Below are 27,183 nucleotides of genomic sequence, written 5' to 3'. Positions count from 1 at the left end.
ATGTATTGTTCTCTGATGAGTTCACCTTTACTGTTTTCCCCACATCCGGGAGAGTTACGGTGTGGAGAAGCCCCAAAGAAGCGTACCACCCAGACTGTTGCATGCCCAGAGTGAAGCATGGGGGTGGATCAGAGATGGTTTGGGCTGCCATATCATGGCATTCCCTTGGCCCAATACTTGTGCTAGATGGGCGCGTCACTGCCAAGGACTACCGAACCATTCTTGAGGACCATGTGCATCCAACTGTTCAAACATTATATCCTGAAGGCGGTGCCGTGTATCAGGATGACAATGCACCAATACACACAGCAAAACTGGTGAAAGATTGGTTTGATGAACATGAAAGGGAAGTTGAACATCTCCCATGGCCTGCACAGTCACCAGATCTAAATATTATTGAGCCCCTTTGGGGTGTTTTGGAGGAGCGAGTCAGGAAACGTTTTCCTCCACCAGCATCACGTAGTGACCTGGCCACTATCCTGCAAGAAGAATGGCTTAAAATCCCTCTGACCACTGTGCAGAACTTGTATATGTCATTCCCAAGACGAATTGACGATGTATTGGCCGCAAAAGGAGGCCCTACACCATACTAATAAATTATTGTGGTCTAAAACCAGGTGTTTCAGTTTCATTGTCCAACCCCTGTATATCTTTACTCTATTATTAAAGCTTTACTAGAGCTACTGGGCTGCCCTTCTCCTCAACTGAAATCTACACATGGACAGACTAAATCAAATGTCTGTTCAAAGACCAGGCACTCTCTGTGATATGAATCAAATTCATGATAAAAACATTCACATTATGTATGAAGGTTATGTTCATCATCAAGGGTTATCTTTTATTCATTGGTTCTTTGCCTCAGAGACCTTGATGTGCAGTACAAGACTGTTGAATCTAACGGCCAGAGCAAGTTAAATAGAGTTTGACCTAACATTTGTGGGCCATTTTAATTCAGCAGGCGCTTATTGATAGTTGATTTAAACACAGCTGAATTGCTGTAACTTAACATGCAGTTACAACGATTGAGAACAAGCACACTCTTTGCTCCGCTAACCCAATATCACTGAAGAAGGATGTTTCAAAATGCAGTATAGAGACACAGTGGTTTGCACTCAGATCTCAAAGCTAGAGGCTTCCTGAATAAAATCCACACGGAGGTGGAGAACCTGGCCCACTGCACAGATGATGGGTCAAATGTTAGCAAACATCCCAGGACAGATTATTACTACAGCATAAAGTGCTGTGAAAAAGTATTTGCGACCGAGATTTCTTCCGTTTTGGCTTATTTTAACGCTTAAATGTTTTGGAACACCAAACAAATTTTAATAGCAATGATAATCTTACTAAATACAAAAAAAGATGTTTTCAAATATTACATTAATTTATTAGGAAACAAATGGAACAGTTATGACCCTTCCCAGGAGTCGCTGGCCTACCAAATACTTCAGAAAGGCGAGACAACACATCTAGGATTGCATAAAGGAACCAAGACCAACATCTAAAGCACTACAGGTCTCACTTGCATCAGTTAAGTCCATGATCCAGCAATAAGAAAGAGACGGGAAAGAAAACCAAAAAAAAAAAAAACTTGTCATACAAAGGAAACTTTTAAGGTGCAAACCACCCCTGACCAAAAACAACACAATGTCCCGATTTTCCAAAAACATATTGGCTTTTGAGACAATTTTCTGTGGACTGACAAAACAGAAGTGAAACCTTTCAAAAGGTGTGCATCTAACATTAATCTAAAATAGTATTTAATAACTAGAACATCTTACATAATAGTGGCAGTGTGATTGACTGAGGCTGTTTTGCTGTCTAATAACCTAGATGACTCGCTGTGATTATTATTTGAGATATGTTAGATTACTTAGCATGACCTGAAAGAGTCTGTTCATGCTAACAACCTTCCAATATGCCAAAATGTAAACAATTCAGTAAAAAAAGAGTGTCAGTTTCAGTTTATTTGTAAGGAACATTAATGGGCCAAAATCCCTCCACAGTTATGTAAAAAACTCAGTGCCAGTTACACAAAATGCATCATGGCATTTGCTACTATTTTAATTATGGCTGATATCAGCTGTACCAAATTGACAGTTGTTGTGCAATGGTGCAGATGTTTGCATTGTAATATCCTGATATAGACACTGCTTGGTGCATCTAACACATAATTTGTTGGTTATAGGTGATTACCTGTTGTGCGTTTCCACAAGAGGGTAACTCACATGCGAGTGGGCTAAACTTATATAGTGCATTTCCAGTCATACCAACTACTTGAGGCACTTTTACAATAGGAGCGCTATTCTCCCATCCACACTTTCAACAGTTATGCAACAGTGCCACAGTTGATATACCACATGTAGCTGCCCATACACATAATCCAAATTGGTAAAGATCATATAAATACAAGTTCCTATGTTCCTATCTTGATTTCAGATGCAGTCTTCATGTAATAAAGTCAATCACATAATTAGGATACCAAAACCTACTCTACAGTATGAAGAGGTTCCCTATAACAGTGGTGAAAAGCAAGTCAAGTCAAGCAACACAAGAGGTATATATATATTTTTGTGCTTTTTTTTTCATAACAGGAGGATAACCTTTCAGGTATTGTCATGTGGCCCGAAGAAAAGGTTTTGCTCAAACTATAAGTATACTATAAGGATATAAGTAAAAAAATAGTTTTTCTTTTAATTAAATATAATGAAATTTAATTTAAATTACACATTTTACTGTTTAAGTGAAAATAACCCCAGCAGTTGACATTTGTTTCTTTTTAATTTTGCTCCAAACCATCAAACCTTGTCCCTAAACTGAGGTACATCATTTTTGTATATTTTTATACGTATAAGAAGCAACATTGGACTTCATTAACTTCACTGTCTGATTTGTGTTTCTCAAAGATCCTAAGCAGTATTTGTTTTTTTGGGGGGAGTTTGTTATTACAAGGGAAAACACAATTAAAAACACATTCACTGGGAAAATATTTTGCTATGTTAGTTTAATTCTGCAGATGTTGAATATTACAGCATTAACTGTACAATAATTGTTTTATAAATTATACTATTCTTTGATCATTACTTTGTATTATTCCACAGCCTTAAAATAAGTCACTTCTGATTTGGTCTCATATCTCAATTTTACTGTATGTAATATTATAATGCAATGTCAATATTATCAATATTTTGCAACTGTTAGATGCACCTTCCAAGTGGAGTCTCCTGCTGCTCAGGGAAAGAGTTTTGTTTTCACGTGTTTTTTTTTTCTTTTTCTTTTTTCATTACTTGATGATCTTGAATTGTGGCATGCCTACTATGAGCAGAATTTTCATTTTAGTATCACATATAACAATACACAAATAATTTCCTGAAAGCAAATGCTTAGAGGGTCACTTCCCATGTCAGTTGGGTTATTCTTAACCGCAGTGTCGCTGTCCCTCATTCTGTTATTCACAGTCCCAGGATATGTCTCTGACTTTGATTTTCTGGGCATTAAAGCAGTTTCTAGATTTACAATGACAGTGCTTTCATGTTTGTTTTTTTTTATTCTAAATGTGAAAGGGCTCCATGGTCCATTAGACTGATAAAAGAGCAACAGACCTACTGAGACTCTCTGCCCCTCTCTCCACATGACCCTGTATATCTAAAAACCCCTGCTTTGTTTTTGTGTTGTTTTGTCCTGATAAATCCTTTAGTAAAAACATGTTTATCAGCAATTCCCTTATTACTTTGATTTATTACACTGCCCTTGAGTTCTGTATACTTGGTGTTTGGGTGCTCTGAAAATGGATCAAATGTATGCAGCTATATATACTTAGATTACTCTATTAAGATTAGATTAAATCAGATAGATATTTTTATAAACTTTTGGAGATATTTATTTTGCCTGGGTTACCCTGGTCAGAATTTATTTATCATTTATAGATTTGCAATATGATGATATATGATGACATTTGGAATATGATGACATAGATCCAAAGCTAGATTAAAGTTAATAAAATAAATGCACAATGCAATCAATCACACACTATATTTCATCAGTTTTATATCCATATTATGATTATGCCACATTTAACTCACTTATCAATGACTATTGTTGAGCGGTTATGATTATTTGATTATGAATATTTATTCAAAATTGTAATTTAACAATCATACTTAATAAATTACAATTTCTAACCAAGCTCATGTACAACATTAAGGTATTCAAACTATTCAAACTATAAAATTGTGATTGTTGGGTCACTAGCACTTAATCATTCTAAATAATGATTGGAATTCTTAATTAATAACTATTAACCCAAAAACACCAAACATAACTGTATAACTGTATTATCACGCAGTTACACCAAAAAGGGATAATACGGGCCTTCGGACAGCAAATCCCTCTTACACAAAAATAAGCACAAAACACTTCTCTTTCTATATATGTAAATTTATTAATTAAATATTTTAACCTTACTGTCAAATATGTCAGCTAATTAAATTATCCACCTAAGTAACACTCACTAAACTACTGAACAAAGGGATAATAATAATAATAATAATAATAATAATAATAAAATGATTAAATAAAAAGATTAATCAATTGATGGGCCTGGCAGTGGTGGTTAGAGTTAAGCTAGGGTTAAGCATGCGACCATATATATATATACAGAGGCTATAGTACTTGATGCAGCCGTCCCGGGTTCGAGTCCCAGACTCAGCAACTTCCTGTCTACCTCCTGACAAAAAAAGAATAATAAAGGCCTTCTGTGCTGCAAACAAACAAAAAAAAAAAAGATTAATCAATTGATGAGTAATGAACAACTGGAAAATTTGGAATAATCAAACCTTTGGATCTAACAAGAATGTGAGAGACCATGATCAACATCAGTACCAAAAACAACACTCTAGCATGAAATGAAATTTATGGATGAATGGAAAAATATGGCCTTCGTATTTCAGATATCTTAAATCATAATTCTGACTAGTCAGAATAATGTATTATTTTGTCTAGTCAAAACATCACAGATTTATGTGGCATTTTGGTGGCATGTTTATAAGGCATTTAAGCTTACTTGCATTTGCTAGTCAGTGGTCTGGAATGTCACGGCAGTCTAACTCAAATTCTTATTTTTAGTGCTTATTTGTCAGCTGCTTATTTTATTACTTACTTATAACAGAGAAACACACTTCAATAAATGAACATTGCTTACCTGTGAGTTAACTTTTAAAGTCTGATTTTAAGCTGTATTTAAAAATTTCAGGGACATTTTTGAATAAAAACCTGACACGAACAGTGTTGTAGTGCCTGTCACTGCCACCTCTTCTATAACACTATAAGCATATCTTTTGGGATAACTTCTTCTTTAAGGCCAAGTTCTGGTATGAAAAAGCATGAGCGCCTCCTTTAGTCACAATATGCAGTGGTCACAGAAAGACATAATGTGTTGGTAGAGAGTAGATTTCTTAAGCAGTTTTTCAATGTACAAAGTTCATGTTCTCCATATATTTTATACTGCTGAGCTCTTTCAATATTGTGGCATTTCTGAAATTTTTTTCCGAAACAGCCAGCCCCATTACAGTCACCCAAAATTCCAATGGCAACATTTTGGACGGTTCAGTGGCAGCACTAGGGGGGCTTATATGTAATTTATTTAATTCAGGAATGTAAAAATGTAATTTTGACTAGTCATAATCAGTGACGGGAATAACAGCGTTAAAATAAATGGCATTACAAACGGCGTTACTTTTTTCAGTAACAAGTAAACAAACGACTGTTTTCAGCGTTACAATGCCGTTACTGACAGTTAAATGGGGCACGTTATAAACTAAAGCTATTTTTGAAGCTCTTCTCATCTGTTTTGGCACACAGCCACAGGAGCTTACCTTTTTTTTTTTTTGGTGAAGGCCGGAACAAGTTGTGAGACAAGTGTTGATGAATGGCTAAGGTAGAGTGAGCTTTCATTGTAAGCCAATCAGAGGCAGTGTTCAGTTTCTACACAAACCACAAATGCACATGGCAGCCCTACTCATGCAAACAAGCAGATGTAAGCTCCAACAATAGCAGGTCTGGAGGGAAAGATTACGTTTTTAAAGTGATACCGACACTACTTTATTCTCCGTGAGGTAAAAGGCAAGAATGTACATGTGAAGTAAATATTAAACATTCGCTGTAAGAATTTGTGTCTGTAATTCCACTTTATGCAACTGGCTTGTGAAACATTAGAAAAAATCTAAATTCAAAGACATATTTAAACTTAAAAAAGGAAACGCAATAGTTGCTTTCCCTGTTTCAATTCAATTCAGTTTATTTATATAGCACCAATTCACAACACATGTTGTCTCAAGGCACTTCACAAAAGTCAGGTACATACATTCCAATTAATCTTAATCATTGAACTCTGCAGTCAGATTCAGTTATTTATTCAAATTGAATAAAAAGTTTTTCTATCTAAGGAAACCCAGCAGATTGCATCGAGTCAGAGACTTGTAGCAGTCACTCCTCCTGGATGAGCATGTAGACAGTGGACAGTCACTGGCGTTGACTTTGCAGCAATCCCTCATACTGAGCATGCATGTAGCGACAGTGGAGAGGAAAAACTCCCTTTTAACAGGAAGAAACCTCCAACAGATCCAGGCTCAGTGTGAGCGGCCATCTGCCACAACCGACTGGTGATTTGAAAGAACAGAGCAGAGACACAAAAAGAACACAGAAGCACTGATCTAGGAGTATTTTCTATGGGAAGGAATAGTAAATGTTAATGGATGTAGCTCCTTTAGTCATTTCATCTAGAAAGAAAAAACAGATAAACTCTGAGCCAGTTTTCAAGGTTAGAGTATGAAAGAGAGCACATAGAGTTAGTCACAGTTGAAGCTCAGTCAGTAGCTATGTCTAGGAGAGAGAAAGGGTTAAACACTGAAAGACAGGGCCATGTGGAGTTGTTTCCAGCAGAAGCTTGGACAATGCCTCCCTCCAGAAAGGTGTTACAGGTAGACACAGAGTCAGGCCAGGTGTAACTTCTTGGAAGAGAAAAGAGAGAACAAAGTTAAAAGCTGAAATAACAGCAAATAATGCAAAATTGGAGAGTAGTGTGAGAATGTAGTAAAGAGGGTGAAAGTGGTCATTATGTCCTCCAGCAGCCTAAGTCTATAGCAGCACAACTACAGAGATAGCTCAGGATAACTTAAGCCACTCTAACTATAAGCTTTATCAAAAAGGAAAGTTTTAAGCCTAACCTTAAAAGTAGACAGGGTGTCTGCCTCATGGACTAAAACTGGGAGCTGGTTCCACAGGAGAGGAGCCTGATAACTAAAGGATCTGCCTCCCATTCTACTTCTAGAGACTCTAGGAACCACCAGTAAACCTGCAGTCTGAGAACGAAGTGCTCTGTTAGGAACATATGGAACAATGAGATCTCTGATGTATGATGGAGCTTGATTGTTAAGGGCTTTATATGTGAGGAGGAGAATTTTAAATTCTATTCTGGATTTAACAGGGAGCCAATGAAGGGAAGCTAAAATAGGAGAAATATGATCTCTCTTTTTAATTTTCATCAGAACTCTTGCTGCAGCATTTTGAATCAGCCGAAGGCTTTTAACGGTATTTTGTAGACATCCTGATAGTAAAGAATTACAATAGTCCAGCCTTGAAGTAACAAATGCATGGATTAGTTTTTCAGCGTCACTCCTGGACAGGATATTTCTAATTTTGGCAATATTCTGGAGATGAAAGAAGGAAATCCTGGAAATCTGTTTGATATGGGATTTAAATGACATGTCCTGGTCAAAAATAACACCAAGGTTTTTTACTTTATTATCGGAGGTCAATTTAATGCCATCCAGGTTAAGTGATTGACAAAGCAATTTCTTTTTTTAAAGACTCCGGTCCAAAGACGACAGCTTCTGTCTTGTCTGAATATAGAAGCAGAGAATTAAAAGTTATCCAAGTTTTTATATCTTCAAGACATGCTTGTAGTCTATCTAACTGGTTGGGCTCATCAGGATTTATGGATAAGTAAAGATGAGTATCATCAGCGTAACAGTGAAAATGTATCCTATGCTGCCTGATAAAATTATCAGGCAGCATAGGATACATTTTCACTATTGGAAACATATATATATAGTAAAGAGAATTGTCCCAAGTACTGAACCCTGTGGTACTCCACAATTAACCCTGGAGTTTAAAGATGATTTATCATTTATATGAACAAATGGGAATCTCTCAGACAAATAAGATTTAAATCAGCCTAGTGCTGTTCCCCTGATCCCTACAGCATATTCCAGCCTTTCTAAGAGAATATTATGATCGACTGTATCAAATGCAGCACTGAGATCTAACAGAACCAGTACAGACACAAGTCCATTATCTGAGACCTGTTTACTAATCACTTTTATAGTGGAGTAACTCAGTTACTAAAGTTTACTTCTTGTGAGAAGAAACTAGTAACTATAACTAATTACGTTTTTAAAACAACATGCCCAACATTGGCCATAATTAAGTTTGAGATATTTTGAATTGTAATTATGGATGTGTGACCCTTCAAATCATGAATCCAGTGATGTCATTTGGGATATAAGGTATTTTGATCTGTCAAAATATGTTTAAAGATATGTTGCATTGTTCTTCTTACTAGTCAGAATATAAATGAAAATATCATAAAATGCCATTCCAGATAGTCAAAATGTATTTGTGACTTGTCAAAACTCATTATAGCCAGAATGTAATTGCAGATAGTCAGAGGAAGCCTATGTTATGTTAAAAAGGCCAGCCATAGTGGAGCTAGTAGAACAGTTTTGTTTGAGGTGGTGACATCACATGGTCTCCATCTTTGACTACTCCTTCCTGAGCTGTACTAAGGGCAGGTTAGCGTGTGTAATCAAATATGTAAAGTTTCCTACCAACCTGTTTGATTGTGTACAGTTCAGTCCATGCTTATGGCTGGGACATAACATGTCATGTCCATGAGCCCTCTGACCACCAGCCTACAAGGAGGTTGAAGTGTCTTGCCCAAGGACACAATGACTGAGACAGACGGAGTGGGGGTTTGAACCAGCATCAGAACGAACCCCTAGCACCGTCACCACTGTCACCCCTAAGGAGAACGCATAAAGAATGTGTCCTCAAAGTACAAAAATACTCTTGAGTCAATTTGGCAGAAACATTTCAGATTCATCACACACTTTAAAACTGACTCATCACTGTTTTTTGTGTTCCTATGTGAGATGGTCTGCTTTGTGGGTACAGAGATACTCTACACTTCCCATCAAGCATTTGGTAAAAAAGAAACTGAAGATTAATGAGCTGAAGTCATGTCTTTCTTCTAATACTAAGAAAAAACTTTTTTGTTTTTGTTTTTGCTCAATTATATAAATGTAATGTATAAGGATGGCTCCTTAAAGTGCTTAAATGCTGTTGAGCTAGTCTGCCAGGGACCTCTGAGATTAATCATCACTGGTTGTTGCATTATGTTGGATAGTTTCTCTTGTCAGTACAAATGTTTTCTAGCCTCACATCAAGCATTTGGTAAAACAATTGAAGTAACAGTTTGTTCTTGAGAATTGAAGGCCTTGAATTTATTTTGAGGCTATGAAAATAATTGTACGTTGGTTGGTGAAGCCCTAGAATCAACTACATTTGAAAATACTCACCCTACAACTTAAGCAACTTAAATGTGTTGTTTATTGTTTTGTTTGATTGGACTATTGTACATGTATTTAGACTTCTTTGACTTATGATCTTGTATGATATGCATAAATGTGGTATTTTTGTGCAGTTTTCAGCAGCTCTCATGTTTGTTGGGGTACCCTTATAAAGAAAATTCTAAATTTTTCCTGATTAAAAAAGATAAAAATATATACAATTCAACAACAAAATATCACACTTTTGTCTTCTTCAAACTGAGTGTGTGATCAGATCATGTTCAAGATTTTGGAATCATACCTCTTATATGCAACATCTTTGCAAAAAAGCATTAATCATACCTTGTTGCTGAGCAGAACAGTTTCTGTAATATATGCATGCATGTGCCTGTAGCTTTCTTTGCACCTTCATGGGAGCATGTACACAAACGTGCCTTGTTTGTAATTGTGTGTGGGTTTAACTCACACTATTCCAGTGTGAGGTTTTTTCAGTGTAGCTTGCTGTGCCTCAAGTCCATGTTTCATAGATATTGAGGCCAAGGAATGGCCAAGAGGGTTTACATTCAATGCAGCTCTACCACCTGAGTAAAGCTAACAAACATTCCTTAGTAGAAATCCTCCACCCCCCTCAATAGGGTATGACTTTGAAATGTGTAGGTTTTTTTCGTGTGTTTTGCAGGGGGTATGTTTGCATGAGACGGAGAAAAAGAAAGATGACGAAAGAGTTATTTTGAAGAGGTTGTTTGTACTGTGTGTGAGTGAGATGGATAGCAAAAATATGTATTATATCTACTCTGATACACAGAGTTTCAGAAACAACGTGGCAGTTCGGAGACTCCAGGCAGCAGGGATGAAATGTAAAAATTGAATTATGTGTAATGACCTGCTCATAAGAAGTCAGTGACCATGGCCGATTAAAGAGTCCTAGCACATACAGGGGTTGGACAATGAAACTGAAACACCTGGTTTTAGACCTCGATAATTTATTAGTATGGTGTAGGGCCTCCTTTTGCGGCCAATATAGCGTCAATTCATCTTGGGAATGACATAAACAAGTCCTGCACAGTGGTCAGAGGGATCTTAAGCCATTCTTCTTGCAGGATAGTGGCCAGGTCACTACGTGATACTGGTGGAGGAAAACGTTTCCTGACTCGCTCCTCCAAAACACCCCAGAGTGGCTCAATAATATTTAGATCTGGTGACTGTGCAGCCCATGGAAGATGTTCAACTTCACTTTCATGTTCATTAAACCAATCTTTCATCCGGTTTTGCTGTGTGTATTGGTGCATTGTCATCCTGATACACGGCACCGCCTTCAGGATATAATGTTTGAACAGTTGGATGCACATGGTCCTCAAGAATGGTTCGGTAGTCCTTGGCATCTAGCACAAGTATTGGGCCAAGGGAATGCCATGATATGGCAGCCCAAACCATCTCTGATCCACCCCCATGCTTCACTCTGGGCATGCAACAGTCTGGGTGGTACGCTTCTTTGGGGCTTCTCCACACCGTAACTCTCCCGGATGTGGGGAAAACAGTAAAGGTGGACTCATCAGAGAACAATACATGTTTCACATTGTCAAAGCCCAAGATTTGTGCTCCTTGCACCATTGAAACCGACGTTTGGCATTGGCATGAGTGACCGAACGTTTGGCTATAGCAGCCCCGGTTGTGTATGTTGACCCTGTGGAGCTCCCGACAGACAGTTCTGGTGGAAACAGGAGAGTTGAGGTGCACATTTAATCCTGCTGTGATTTGGGCAGCCGTGGTTTTATGTTTTTTTGGATACAATCCTGGTTAGCACCCGAACATCCCTTTCAGACAGCTTCCTCTTGCGTCCACAGTTAATCCTGTTGGATGTGGTTCGTCCTTCTTGGTGGTATGTTGACATTACCCTGGATACCGTGGCTCTTGATACATCACAAAGACTTGCTGTCTTGGTCACAGATGTGCCAGCAAGACGTGCACCAACAATTTGTCCTCTTTTGAACTCTGGTATGTCACCCATAATGTTGTGTGCATTTCAATATTTTGAGCAAAACTGTGCTCTTACCCTGCTCATTGAACCTTCACACTCTGCTCTTACTGGTGCAATGTGCCATCATTGAAGACTGGCTACCAGGCTGGTCCAATTTAACCATGAAACCTCCCACACTAAAATGACAGGTGTTTCAGTTTCATTGTCCAACCCCTGTACATTCATCAACAACCTTCTCACATGACTCTTAATGCTTCACTATATTCACCAGATTACATTAGAGGGTATGATTATATGTGTATTTGCTGCACACTGCCGTCTTTGCATCTGTGTGCCTGTAAAAGTCCTCAAAGAATTAAACTGTTTGTCCTAACGCGTTGGCCTAGTCAGGTTCACAGGATGACGACTTTTCCAAGGGGACTAGGGTAAATTTAGTTCCCAGCTTCAGATATGTTTTCTTCTCAACGTTCTCTCTGAGATTCTAGTCAAAGAGGTTGCAGTACATATGCTACTCCAATAGGAGTCAATAATGTGGCCAAAGCCCTGCCAGGATTCTACTAAAGCCATTGTGGGACACATTCTACTGCACAATGTTAACCTTTTCCTCCAGGTCATACAGCTTCTTGAGCTTACATTTTAGGTTTAATAGATACAGATTCAAAAGAAAATATCTGAAAATATCCCACACAAATCTCAATACATGTAGGGGCGTGGCACATGGTGCAGTATATACTCCTTATACAGAGGAGTATATTCAGTCCTCAACGGAGCTGTTGCTGGTTTGAGTTCCGACCCCGCTGACCTGTGCTGCATGTTTTTCCCCTCTTCATCCCATTTCCTGCCTGCTTACTTTAAAATAACAAAAAAATAAAGGCCACTAGGGCTGCTAAAAAATAAAAACAAATCTCAAAAATCTAAAAAGAAATCTTAAAAAGATAAAGGAAAAACTCAAAACATGCAAACACAACAGAAAACGGTTTAACTTAACTCCTTGCTTTACCAAACCTGATTCAAGTTACTTGTAACTTGTAACAAACACATCCTAAATATTGCCATGACTATATCCACTTTCTTTTTTATGAATTGTTCTAAAACAGTGCCACAGCAAGGATTTTTGATAGCACACCTGCTTGTGAAAAACATATGATGTTCTTTGCTAATACTTGTGTTATGCATTTATTGAGGGATGTTCCAGTATCTTTTAGTCACCACTTTTTCTTATTATCGACAGACTTGAGTATAATATACACCAAGTTACAAGATAATTCCAAACTTTTTTCTATATAGTAATAACACTATCTAATCTAGAACCTTTGGTTTTCATTTTCAGTATACAATATATACTGTCCTCTAAAATATTTTAAATGGTATTGAAAAGATACAACAAACCTTAACCCTAACCCTTGCCTTGCTTCTAAACATGTCAATGCGGTTAAAAGTCGTTATGGTTGATCAAGTGGGCAATGTTAGTATGACTTTTTTGTGATTATTAATCTGAGAATATTATTTAATATTTAATATTAATATTTTAATATTTCATCAAATAATATTTTGGTCTGTTAAGGGTTGTCCTGTGAATACCGGCCCAATAAGGCGATGGTATTAGGACAAAATAGAAAGGTGTGAGACAAGCTCTGACATTATTGAACAGCATAAACTCTGCACACACATGGAATGAATTCACACAATTTCTTAAAATACAAGAATTTATTAACAAAGATGAGTCAACTCAAAGTCAAACATATTTCAATTAACAAAACCTTTACTATGCTAAAACAATCCAACTAAACTACTAAGCAGAATTGAAGAATAAGGAAGACTAATGGGCTATGTACAATATAAACAAGTTGATTAAAGATGATTGAAAACCATGACCAAAAGAGTGATGCAACATTACCATGCAATGTTATTTATGTTTGAGAACCAAGGATTATCTTGAAGAATCTGGAAATGAAGTTAAGTTAGTCTTGGAACCAACTTAGGCAATAATCAGCAAACGTTTAGACAACCATTCACAATGCAAGATCAGATAAAATATTATTTTAATAAAATAATGTTTTAAATAATGATCTGCTGAATAAAACCAACTTTCTGGATGACCATTTCTCAACGGTGTCTCATTAGCTGCCTTTATTTATTAAAATAATAGTTGAATGAATATTATTAAGGGAATATTTTTCTAAAGAGACAAATCTCTCTGGAGAAATGCGGCTTAATGGTGTTTACTTAGTTATCAAATTTAGTAAAATAATGTTAGGGACACCTTATTTACTGGATTGAAAACTAAACCTTTCTGGGTAAATATTATTTAACAGGCAAGCACATGTCCTTAGCTGTTAGCAGTTAAGCTAATAAAGAAGCTGCTAGCTTAGCACAAGATTCAAACACACACCTTTAAAAATACCATCAATAAAAGGGTTAAAATGCATAAGCGTGGATGATGCGTTATGATCAATCTTCTGTTTAAAATCACCCCATTAATAAAGTTTGTCTTAACTTTAAAAACAAACAAAGAACACAACCTGGACACGTGTGCTGCAGATAGTCTGCTAGCACCAAGATAGCTGAGTTCAACACAAACAAAACCAAACTTCATAAAATGAAAAATGTTTAGATCATTTCAATTTAAATCACTTCTATATTATTCTGCTCTGCCCAAACCTAACCTCTGACCATGATGAGGGGTTGTCCGGGTGACGACGAAGTTTGAAGAAGGTATCCACAGTGAACAATGGTTAGTTACAGCTAACCTCCTTAGCTGTGGGAGTGGCAGCTGTTCTGTCGGCCGGTCTGCGAACAAACGGTTAGCTTCTAGCTCATCCACAGCTCCGTGGCTGTGGATGAAAGATGGCCTGTTCTGTCCGCTAACCACACTGCACGTTACCGTTACCACGGCGATGGAGTCTCTGCTGTCTTCCTTCCAGACTGGGAGACCGCTCTGCTCGGCTTCATAGAGACCGCTTCTCTGTAGAGAACTTCTCTGGGACAGTTTGCTTCTGCAGGCCTCAGTAAGAAAGTAAGCAATTCTTACACCTTAATTTCCCCGTTCATGAATGAAAATACCTGAATACACAGACAGTATTTCATTCGTACTTAACTTTGCATATGATCAATGATCGTATGACATCCTTGGATCCAGTTGAAGAGTTTATGTCTGTTTGCCAGCAAAGAGACATTAGCGTGCTTGTCTCCCTCCTATCCCGATGAAAACCGGCTTGGAAGAGAAAGACTTGTGGGAAGGTGGGGGTTTTATGTGGGCAGTGGCATCATGGGAAGTCCGCTGTTACCCTAAGTATCCTAAGTTGTGCCGGAAGTAGGTTAATGCAATTTATTTTGAAAGTTCCAGAAACGTCCGTGCCGGAGTTTAATGTTGAAATCCATGGCTGTGGGTCCCAACACTTTTAACATTTTTGTTTGTTGTTGTGGCTGAATTTGGAGAGAATGATTTATTTGTACGTTTCTGGGGACAATGATGACAAGGTATTGATGACCTGGAACAGCTACAGTTAAATGCAAAATTACTCATATTACTTAAATCTAAATTTATATTTGATCAAGCAAAAGGTCTATTTATAACAATTAATTAGATAGACAAAATAATTAAACATAGTAAAACAGCAACAATATTGAAAATAAAATCTGTTTTTAATTTATCTTAATAAATGACATGTCAAAAGTTTTATTTATTATTAACTTAATACTCAATAGAATTTTTTTTTATTTGTAGTACAGCAGTCAATTATAATTACTGACCAGCTTTTTGCATGCTTCCACTGGTATTTTGATGATTTACCCAGTGATAAGCTCCAGGTTTTTCAGGTTAGAAGACCTTGCCATCACCCTTATCTTTAGCCCCCTCCCCAGATTCTCTATTAGATAAAAGTTGGTACTTTGGCTGGGCCATTCCAAATTGTTAGTCTGTTATTATATACAATCAGACACACACACACACACACACACACACACACACACACACACACACACAGAGACACACACACAGTAGTCACGCACACACAAACCACAGGCCCAAAGCCTGGATTCAAGTTCGAATGTGTACTTATTGTGTCAGCAAGTGTTCATAAAATTAAAAACATTTTCCTCTAATATATTTATTTATTGAGCTGGCTCCCAGAAACCTTCTACAGAATTGTACTTTACATATACATTTTACAATAATTATTGTAAAATAAATAGAAATAAATAAACAAAAATAAATAGAAAGATCTTTATAAAAAAGTAAAGAAAAAAATATAATGTAAAATAATGTAGAAGAGTAATATCCTTTTCACTCAAAAGGAACCTATGGAAGTATTTAGGAAGTTAATGTATTTGTATATTTGTCCCTGTGCTGGTGCTCATTTTCTCTCTTCAAAGAAACATAGATATGTTTGGAACAGTGTAATTTAATTTTGGCAACAGATGAATAGGTTAGACTGTATTCAGTCTGCATTAGCTCTTTCCCTTTCAATGCTTTTGGTTTACTGTGGAACAGAATTAGGAATCTACCTGTGACATTGGAAACTGCCAGGGAGACTGCATAATGTACAAAACAGTTGTAAATGCATTTGAAATAAAACAAGCAGATGAAAGATGGGCTGCATGGCAGCACTGTTGCCTTGCAGCAAGAAGGTCCTGAGTTCGATCCCGGCCGGGGGTCTTTCTGCATGGAGTTTGTTCTCCCCGTGCATGTGTGGGTTCTCACCGGCTACTCCGGCTTCCTCCCACAGTCCAAAGACATGCCTGTTGGTCACTCTAAATTGCCCTTAGGTGTGTGAATGAGTGTGTGCATGGTTGTTTGTGTGTTGCCCTGTGATGGACTGGCGACCTGTCCAGGGTGTACCTTGTCTCTCGCCCATAGACTGCTGGAGATAGGCACCAGCTCCCTGCGACCCATTATGGAATAAGCGGTAGAAAATGACTGACAGATGAAAAATATTTTGCTGCTAGATTCTCTTTTTTTGGTTTAATGATAAAACAGTGATTATAAGTATCCCATTCTAGGACAGCTTCACTAGCTAAAGTAAATATTAATTAAAATGTGCACAAGGTATTCCGAAAGTGAAAATACAACAAGTTCTTTATAATTTCATTGTACTTGGCTGTTCATGTCTAACTGTACACTGCGTAGCAAAATAAGCAGCAAATGTGGTCTGTCTTGAAGGTAATGAAACTGTTGTCCCATCTGTTCCGCAGGAAACTTGGTGTTATTTCACCATTAGTAAGTGTGTGTTCTCTCTCTCCCACTTTCATTTTGCTGTAGCTGCTGTCAGACAGCCAGATCAACATGGTGAAGGTGGTGAACTCAGTCAGCGATGCTCTTAATGCCATGCAGAAGGAAAATGTGGGTCTGAAGGCTCGGGTCAAAGCAGATCTACAAAGAGCGCCGGTCCGAGGGGCTCGGCTCAAGGGCTGCTCCAATGGTAAAAAAAAAATGTGTCAAGGTTTACCTTTTTGCACTTTTTCTTGCAAGATTAGAATTCATACTGTGATTTGTATGCTATTCTGTTGTCCCTCTGTTAATGTGTAATCATAAGCAACCATAAGCTGACCTTTCATCTTCCTTTCCTTCTTCATGTCACAATCCTCCAATTTGCCTTCTACTAAGATCTGTCTGTTATCCATCTCACAGCATATTATATCGATGAAGCCTCTCCAGGCAATGCAGGCACATTTCTGTGGGCTATACTGTATCTCATGCACATTATTCAGTGGCCTTGGTAAAAACGTGAGACTTTTCACTTTACATGAGAGATGACTTACGTGTCCACAGAGAAAGGCCCGAGGGATCGTCCCATTGGAAGCCTTTTTATCAGGCATACCCGGTGGCATGCCCCTGCTGAATTACCGTTTTATAGATAGCCAAGAAGCACAGCTGAAAGCTGCTCCTATACAGAATATAACCTACAATCACAGACAACAATTTTAACGGCTTTTCTTGTTTGAGGGAGGATATGAGAAAAAATTGGATGTTTATTAAATATTGAACATGAGGGCATCTGTTTGCATGTCATATTCTATATTACAAGCATGCAATATTATTTATAAATCTGACTGTTATCTGGTGTTTCCTTAAGCACTCAATATACTACCGTGTGTACGTGAAAGCATGCTGCTTGGATGTTGCAGCAACACAGGCATCCCTATTAATGCCATTTTTGGCTCAGTTGAACTATTTTTATAACCTCATTGTTTAGCAATAATGTGCTGATTTGAAATCTGCCATGTCAGAAAGATAGAAGAAGAAAAGAACTGAAAGGTAAACAAGTAATGTACTTATAGTTCTTAAAGATCCAGATTGGGAAAACAGCACATCTCTCTACACTTTTCTTAAATATACGTGTTTTTGGTGCCATTGCTGTCTTTAAGAGCTGAATTGTTGCTCTCAGTGTGCAGAGTTGTCAGATTACAGAGGTAGAGGTGTGGGCTGGTAGAGAAGCTTGAATATAACTTCATTTCAGAATGGGAGATATACACTCACCGGGCACTTTATTAGGTACACCTCGCTAGTACCGGGTTGGACCCCTTTTCAATTCAATTCAATTCAAAAATACTTTATTGATCCCAAAGGGAAATTAAATGTTGTTGTAGCTCATTATGAAGGTTTCTTCAAAGAGCCGTTGTAGATGCTGATGGCTGTGGGCAGGAAGGATCTCCTGTAGCGCTCCGTCTTATGCCAGATCTGAAGAAGCCTCTGACTGAAGACACTGTTGTTGTAGGACAGTCTCATGAAGATGATGCTCATGGTTCTCCATAATGTTCTTCGTTTTATGAGGAATCTGTCTTTCCACAATGATCTCCAGAGGTTCCAGAGGAGTCCCCAGAACAGAGCCAGCCTTCTTTATCAGCTTGTTGAGCTTTTTTAAGTCCCTAGCTCTGATGCTGCTTCCCCAGAAGATGATGGCAGAAGAGATCACACTTTCCACAACAGACTTATAGAAGATATGCAGCATCTTGCTGCATACACCAAAGGACCTAAGCTTCCTCAAGAAGTACAGTCTGCTCTGTCCCTTCTTGTAGATGGCTTCACAGTTGCATCTCCACTCTGCATCTCCACTCTAGTCTGTTGTCCTGGTGAACACCGAGGTATTTATACTCTTCCACCACCTCCACTTCTTCTCCCATGATAGAAGTAGTTTTTGACTTATTCCTGTTTCTCTTAAAATCTACAATCATCTGCTTTGTTTTAGTCACATTCAAAATGAGATGATTGTTTCTACACCATGCCACAAAGCGGTCCACCACCTTCCTGTACTCAGCTTCTTGTCCATCTCTGATCCACCCCATGACTGCAGAATCATCCGAGTATTTCTGCAGATGACAGGAGTCTGTCTTGTACTGGAAGTCTGAGTGTACAGAGTGAAAAGTAATGGTGAGAGTACAGTCCCCTGTGGTGCTCCTGTGCTGCTGACTACCTGGTTAGACTCACAACCCTTCAGTCTCACAACGTGTGGTCTGTTTGTCAGGTAGTCTTTGATCCAGGAGATTGTTGATGCCTCCACCTGAGTCTTCTGGAGTTTCTGACAAAGCAAATCAGGTTGGATTGTATTAAATGCACTGGAGAAATCAAAGAACATGATCCTCACAGTGCTGCTGGCTTTGTCCAGATGACAGTGGGTTTGTTGAAGCAGGTGTATGATGGCATCTTCAACTCCAACTCCACAGCGATAAGCAAACTGAAGGGGGTCCTGATGGTTTACTGTTTGCTTACTCAGGTGGGCCAACAGGAGTCTCTCTAGGACCTTCATGATGTGGGATGTCAGGGCAACAGGTCTATAGTCATTGAGGACTGATGGGTGAGTTTTCTTTGGTACCGGAACAAGACAGGAGGTCTTCCACAACACCGGAACCTTCTTCTGGGCCAGGCTAAGGTTGAAAAGGTGATGCAGAATCCCACAGAGCTGTTCTGCGCAGGCCTTCAGGACTCTAGGGCTGATATGATCTGGACCTGCAGCCTTATTCCGATTCAGTCTCTCCAGTTGCATCTTCACTTGACTTCTTGAGACACACAGGTGGAAGGGGGAAGCAAAGGAAGCATCAGCATCTTCTGAAGGCAAACATGTAGAAGCAGAAGGGTCTAGGGCTGAGGTGGAAGACAAAAAACTTGAGGTGTTACTGGACAGCTGTGGGTCCTGTGGGTCAAAGGAGGGTGGAATGTCTGTTTGGCTGTGAGCAGGAGAGGAGGATGCGAAGCTTGTTTCTGAACTGAACCTATTGAAGAATGTGTTCAGTTCATTGGCTCTGTCCAGACCTTCATCGGTCCGATCATCCCTCTGCCTGAAGCCCGTGATCTTCATCCCTGTCCACACATCTCTGATATTGTTTTGCTGGAGCTTGATCTCCAGCTTCTTCTTGTACACCTCCTTGCTGTCTCTTATCTTGACTTTAAGTTGCTTCTGTAAACTCCTCAATAATTATCTGTCTCCCTCTCTGAAGGGAGGTCCTTCAGGTCACTGGTGATCCAAGGTTTGTTATTGGGGAAGCATCTCACGGTTCTGGTGGGGATGATGTTATCCACAGAGATAACAACAAGGTACTGAAAACACTCCTCAGAGAGTTTGGTCCATATTGACATGATAGCATCACACAGATGCTGCAGATTTGTCAGCTGCACATCTATGATGCGAATCTCCCGTTCCACCACATCCCAAAGGTGCTCTATTGGATTGAGATCTGGTGACTGTGGAGGCCATTTGAGTTCAGTGAACTCATTGTCATGTTCAAGAAACCAGTCTGAGATGATTCGTGCTTTATGACATAGTAGCGCGTTATCCTGCTGGAAGTAACCATCAGAAGATGGGTACATTGTGGTCATAAAGAGATGGACGTGGTCAGCGACAATACTCAGGTAGGCTGTGGCGTTGACACGATGCTCAATTGGTACTAATGGGCCCAAAGTGTGCCAAGAAAATATCCCCCACACCATTACACCACCACCACCAGCCTGAACCGTTGATAGGCAGGATGGATCTATGCTTTCATGTTGTTAATCCCAAATTCTGACCCTACCATCCGAATGTCGCAGCAGAAATCGAGACTCATCAGACCAGGCAATGTTTTTCCAATCTTCTATTGTCCAATTTTGGTAAACCTGTGCAAATTGTAGCCTCAGTTTCCTGTTCTTAGCTGACAGGAGTGGCACCCGGTGTGGTCTCCTGCTGCTTTAGCACATCCGCCTCAAGGTTCAACGTGTTGTGTGTTCAGAGATGCTCTTCTGCACACCTTGGTTGTAATGAGTGGTTATTTGAGTTACTGTTGCCTTTCTATCAGCTCGAACCAGTCTGGCCATTTTCCTTTGACCTCTGGCATCAACAAGGCATTTGCGCCCACAGAACGGCCGCTCACTCGATATTTTCTCTTTTTCGGACCATTCTCTGTAAACCCTAAAGATGGTAGTGCATGAAAATCCCAGTAGATCAACAGATTCTGAAATACTCTGACCAGCCTGTCTGGCACCAACAACCATGCCACGTTCAAAGTCACTTAAATCACCTTTCTTCCCCATTATGATGCTCAGTTTGAACTGCAGCAGATTGTCTTGACCATGTCTACATATCTAAATGCATTGAGTTGCTGCCATGTGATTGGCTGATAAGAAATTTGCGTTAACAAGCAGTTGGACAGGTGTACCTAATAAAGTGGCCGGTGAGTGTAGGTTTGCCATTAGATCTTCCACAATTATGGTTTTCAGCAAAATCAAAATCCTAATATGCTTAATAAGGCTTAATGCATTCAGGTCTATTTGATAATGGCAGTAGAACTTTATGTTTAGAAGAAATACTGTTCACACATTCAGGATAATTTCCAACAATGCTGAAATTTACATGCTGCACAAAGAGATGATGACAACATAACGATTAACCTAACATCAAAATCGCAAACGGAGGTGGAGATATTCTGCGTCCACTGATTTTTCTGTTTATTCTATGGATGCAAAATCCACCCCCTCACAAAAGGTTTGTTTAACAACTTTGTATTTTTGTTTCTGGGAAAAGAGCAGCTTTTCCCAGGACCAGAACAGCTTTTCCATTCAGGTTTTGTTTGAATCTTTGTTTGCAACACTTAAAAAACTGTATGGAGGAAGTGAAAACAAAAGAATTATAGAAAAGGTTACAAGAAAATGAAATATAGATACAAATCTACAAGAGGACATGCTTTTTTTTCATTCAAGAGCTCATAGGTTTAACTATATAAAATGCTTGACTTAGCACAAATCTTTATAACAAAACTAATGCAGAGTTAATGTTTAATGAAAATCTTCACAATATATTAGCACATGAATGTTCTGCTACCAGATGAAAACATTGCAATATGTTCAATACATTGTAATCAATTTATACACAATGAAATTCAATTTAAATTCAAGAATAGGATTGGGACAATTACTGTGGGGATGAAGGCTTACCAATGCCATTTGAAACTCTATCCGGTGTGCTGAAAATTGGCACTAGCAGGCCACTCATTTGTTGCAGAGTTCTTGCCTTATGATCTCGCTGAGAATTTGTTGACTCATAAAAAAAAAATTCTGAGGCAATTAGTGAACAATTAGTTGAAACAAAGCTGAATTTAAACTTGCTATAAATAATACACCAGTTGACAAAGAAATAATTTATTGAAGCTTCCTCTTTAATGTGTTGTCTTGCTGCTGTATTTTAAACATCTGCAACACAGACAAAAATAATGTTCCATTGCCAACGAAACAACTACTTAATTTGTGGTTTCTCTGCACTGAATGTAAAGTTGCATCATCTGAAATTTGGAAACCTTGTGAACCAAAACTTCATCCTGCCACTGAACTGAACATATGTTTCTGCTAAAATTATTATGTCCGGACATAGTGTAGGATTTTTATGTAAAATAGAGTCGGTCTATAGTGTAACAATGTGGTGACAATTACATCAGCCCTGCAGTGGCTGCTGGAGAATGGCTTAAAGGCTGTTGCAGTTAAATTTGTCTCCCACAGAGCTTCTTAAAGTTTAGCGAAATGACTGTCAGGCTTATTATTAATTTCCTGGAAGTCCAACAAGAGAAGCTGAAAGGAGCTTTTTAACAAAATTTAGGTTTAAAATGAAGGAAATTTATTTTTGTATATCTTTTGCAGTTTTTCAATTTCTTGTAAATAGTCTGTTGCTCTTTTGTATGCAAAAATATCAACCACACTTACCCTTACCCACACTAACCCACTTACCCTTCTCAGTTGCACATTTCTTGGAACCAATTTTTTCTAACTGTACATTATTTTTTTTCTCAAGTTTTAAATATTCCTTTATTGTGCAGTCTTTTAGTCTTGAATTTACATGCGTCCATTTGCCTTACACTTTGCTGCTGGTACACCTGAATTTCCCAACTAAGGGAGAATAAAAGTTATTTATTTTCTCTTCTCTAATCTTGTCTTCTTTCTGTATATTTTTAAAGAATATTTCAGGAGAATATGTACACTTTCTTATGTAATTTTATGTTCTGGATTTTTCATTGTTCTTCAGATACCGAAAGCACTTAGAGTTGATTCTTGTATGATTCAACTTTCTTTTTTTTATACCTTTTGTATGTATTTTTATGTATGTATGCATGTATCCATTTACTTACATGTATCATTACCTTACAGCTGAAAAAAAATCCCCGTTATGTGTCATCACAATAGCATTACTGTAACACAGTTAAGACCAAAACACAAGCAATAATATTTGTTATTCTAATTACAGTTGGCATAATAAAATAGAAACTGAAATAAAACAGTATGAAGTCTATAACATTTTTGAAGTGATGTTATTATAAAATCTCTCCTGTTGTGTTTGAAAACAACAAACATTTTAAACCAAGTGTGGCTAAAATCCTTCATAAATTCTGGGAGTAAAAATGAATCAGGCAGTATAAACAGTCCTCTGGCTCAAGGCTTCAGAACCATGGACAGAGCATCTCAAGCCAGAAACCTGTAAAGCAATATTTGTTCAAATCCACAACACTGCAGGCAGTGGCAAAGCTGATATTTATTTCTTAAACAACATTCTGATTTTGTTTTATTTCACAGCTGTGTTATTGATAATTTACATTCTGTGACCTTATAAAAATGTAAGAAACCCTCAATCCATTTTTGGTGTGTCAACTGGTCACTAAATGTACTCTTCTTAGGCATGAATTTCAGATTAATTCTGGACATTTAAAGGTGCATTAAACTATTCTTATTCCAGCGTGAAACAAGCAACGTCATTGATTTGTAGAATCAAGTTTGAATTAATTAAGTATTTTCTCCATTTTACAGAGTCAAAGGTATGGATGTATGCTTAAATATATGCATATACACCCCTATCACCAGACAATGCTAATATTTAGATTTGGTTTGCAAATTGCAGAAAAACCAAATTAACAAGTCAAAATTCCTTCTGGAAAAAAGTATTAGAATTAGATTAAGCTTCTTTGTGACAATTATACAACAGTTATAAGGAATGTGTTTAAAGGAGTAAATATGAGGCTTATAGACCAAAAAACATGGTACCGACTGTCAAGCACAGGTGTGGCAGCATTATTCTAAGGGAATGTACAGCTACCATTAGTACTGGTAGTAAACAAACCAGTACCACCAGTATATTATTACTCATACTATACTTTTTTGGTTGATTAGAACATAGCTTTCAAAAATGCAAGCAATCTACGATATTCTTTTCTCATAGACTACTAAATATTTTATATATTATTTAATAGTAAGATAATAAGATTTGTTTAATAAATGTAATTCTACAAAGCTTTACTGTGATGGACAGATATATAGTTTTCCCTAATATGCAAAATGGATTTGATCCACCTCATCATTCTGATATTTTTATCAAAATAATTTTCTTCGGTCATATTACTACCACTACTGTTAAAAGCAGGCATTTATGGCCACTCAGAGCCCAAATTGTTTTCTTGAGCTTAGCATGACAAAATCAGGACTAAACTAAAGCCTCACTGTGTCAAACAAATACTATCATGTCTCTTAGTTTTGAACAGATGTAGGAAACCTGTAGCCAAATGTTTCTAAATAAATTCCAGACCCAAGTTGCAGATGCAAGATGTGAATTAACCCACTTTGATATAGGGAGCAAATAGAGGGAACAATAAGAGCTAGATATTTTTATTACACAAAACACAGATGGTAACCCTTGTGGTTTCAATATTGTCCACCCTCTGTTAGAAAATTATGGCTGTTACTTCACAGATGTTTATTTTGATTGGTGAACTCGGCCTCCATGGCATTATTTGATCTCCTACTGTATTTGAAAGGGAACAGAGGCACATGCGTGATTCATCATTATTGAAGATTGTCCTGATTTCAATTGCTTTCTGTGATCTTCCTATTAATCAGGTATTCAACCTCTCATGGGTGCATATGGCTTCATCTGCTGTCACTGTTAATGCAGAGATGTTTAGATTCAAATATATTTACAGTGCCTTGCAAAAGTGTTCATATTCCATGACCTTTCTTCACATGTTGTCTTTCTATAACCACAGATGTTGATTTTATGTGATAAATAATCACAAAGTATTGCAGAATTGTAATGTGGAAGGAAAATTATGGTTTTCCAGATTTTGTACAAAGAAATAAATCTATAATTGTTGTATGCATTTTTGTTCTGCTGCCCTAAATCAATACTCCAAAACAGCTACAAGTCTTTTTTATTATGCCTCTACCAGCTTTGCGCATTTAAAGAATCTTTTTACCCATTATTATTTCCAAAATAGTTCAGGCTCAGCCAGATTGGATGAATTTTCAAGTCTTGAGTCACATACTCTTAATTGGATTTAGGTCTGGTCATCAACTTAGCTTGCTGATATACTTGGATCTAAACAATTAAATCGTAGCTCAGGCTGTAGGTTTAAAGTGTTTTGTCCTGTTGGAAGTTAAACCTCCACTCCAGTCGCAAATCATTTGTAGTTGATATCAAATTGCCTTACAGTATTTGTTTGTATTTAGTCCATATATTTTTCTATCAACTCTGACCAGTCTTCTTGTCCCTGCTGAAGAAAAGCCTCCCAATATAATGATCTTGCCACCGCCAAGTTTCAGTTAGGTGGCTTCATAAAGCATTTGGTTGCCCAGGTTTTTGTTGTAGTACATTCACAAGATCATGCTTCCACCACCATTTTCATGCTGTTCAGTTTGTTTTCCACCACACATAGCATTTTACATTTAGGCCTAAAAATCATAAATTTGGTCTCATGTGACCAGGGTACCTTTTCCCCATATGTTTGCATTGTCCCTTACAAGTTTGATCAGCTTTCATGTCTCTGCTGAAGGAAAGCATCCCCAAACCATGATGTTGCCACTTTACTTTTTAATTAGATGACCTCTGAAAGCATTTGATTGTCCTGGATTTTCTTTAGGGGTATCAGAGTAAAGGGAATTAGGTTATATTCTCTTCAAAATTATGCAAAACCTTGTTTTGGTAAAATCACAAAAAGATACACTAAGGTTTGTGATTCCAAGGGTTATGAAGACTTTTTGCCATGCACTGTATGTGTTGACTCTGAGCGCTTTGCAAGTTCTTTCCTTTTTTTCCTATGAGCGTCTGTGAGAACAATCTAAAGCTAAGCAGCATTGTTGTGAAGCAGAGTATTGACATTTACAAAGATTTCAACACTAAACTAAAGAAAAAACTAAGGTAAGAATTTGTCAATGTTCTGCTCACAAGCCATCATGAATGACGAACAGCATTTATTTCCCTTCTGACTTCCCATCCTTATTAGATAAGCAGCATATTCCTGTTTGTTTTTTGCCGTTGAGGATAACATTCAACAGACGGTACATTTTTTATTTCTGAGTGTGAGTTTACTGCGTGCATGCAGTATCATACTGAATTTTGAGAAATTTACTTGCAGTCAGTGAACATACCATGAATATTTTTCACTGCCTTCATCTTCAGCTGAGCCTGTGAATATTTGAAGGATTCCATTCTTTACTGTTTTCGTTCAATTCCCTAAAGAACATATTGGTTTTTCAAAGTTGCATGGATTCAAATCTGACAGCTGTAAGGCCGTCTGTGCTGCAGCTACAGCAGGATTTCTGAGTTGGATGAAACTGCAAAAGGAATCCTACATCTCAGCTAATAGATAGGTTGACAATGCAGTGCTGCTGCAAAAGGACTCCGGCATGTTAGAGTGCAAAATGTACTTTCCCAACAGTGGAAAAGTGTGCTAGTACACGAATAAGATTCTAAGACTTTGTTGGTATTTACTACAATACATTAAGTATTATTAGGCAAAACAAATATAACTGAATGCAGGAAATATTTTATGGCTATAATCGGTTTAATGAAAACCAGCACTTTGTACAGATTTATAGCTTAATATAGTCCTAAAATCCATTGAATTCAATGTTTTGTTATATATATTGAAAGCAAGGTTCAGCTGTCATAAGAGGCTTTTTAGCCTCTTTAGAAATTTGATTTCAGCATAGCAAATATACTAAATACCACAGATGTTATTTTCACCTGCTGGTATCGTTTATTTACATTAGAAAACAGGGACCATCGAAGATCCTATTCTGTACCTGTCAGAGAGTCTCAAGCCCCTAGTACAATAGCGAAGGCTGGCTCTGTGTAATCAGAT

General features: G+C 37.8%; 1 protein-coding gene across 3 annotated transcripts in view; it reads left to right on the top strand.

Moving 5' to 3' along the window:
* fibcd1b (fibrinogen C domain containing 1b) overlaps positions 1-27,183 on the top strand; it is a 258,066-nt gene that overhangs the window by 120,872 nt on the left and 110,011 nt on the right. For all 3 annotated transcript variants that reach the window (XM_047372703.1, XM_047372704.1, XM_047372705.1), the window contains one exon: positions 16,862-17,021. In XM_047372703.1, coding sequence (XP_047228659.1) covers positions 16,862-17,021 — 160 coding nt within the window. The remainder of the gene's footprint in view (positions 1-16,861; positions 17,022-27,183) is intronic.

This window comes from Girardinichthys multiradiatus, chromosome 8, assembly GCF_021462225.1.
Source record: "Girardinichthys multiradiatus isolate DD_20200921_A chromosome 8, DD_fGirMul_XY1, whole genome shotgun sequence".
In the NCBI taxonomy this organism is placed as follows: domain Eukaryota; kingdom Metazoa; phylum Chordata; class Actinopteri; order Cyprinodontiformes; family Goodeidae; genus Girardinichthys; species Girardinichthys multiradiatus.
This window is presented reverse-complemented; position numbering and strand designations above follow the sequence as displayed.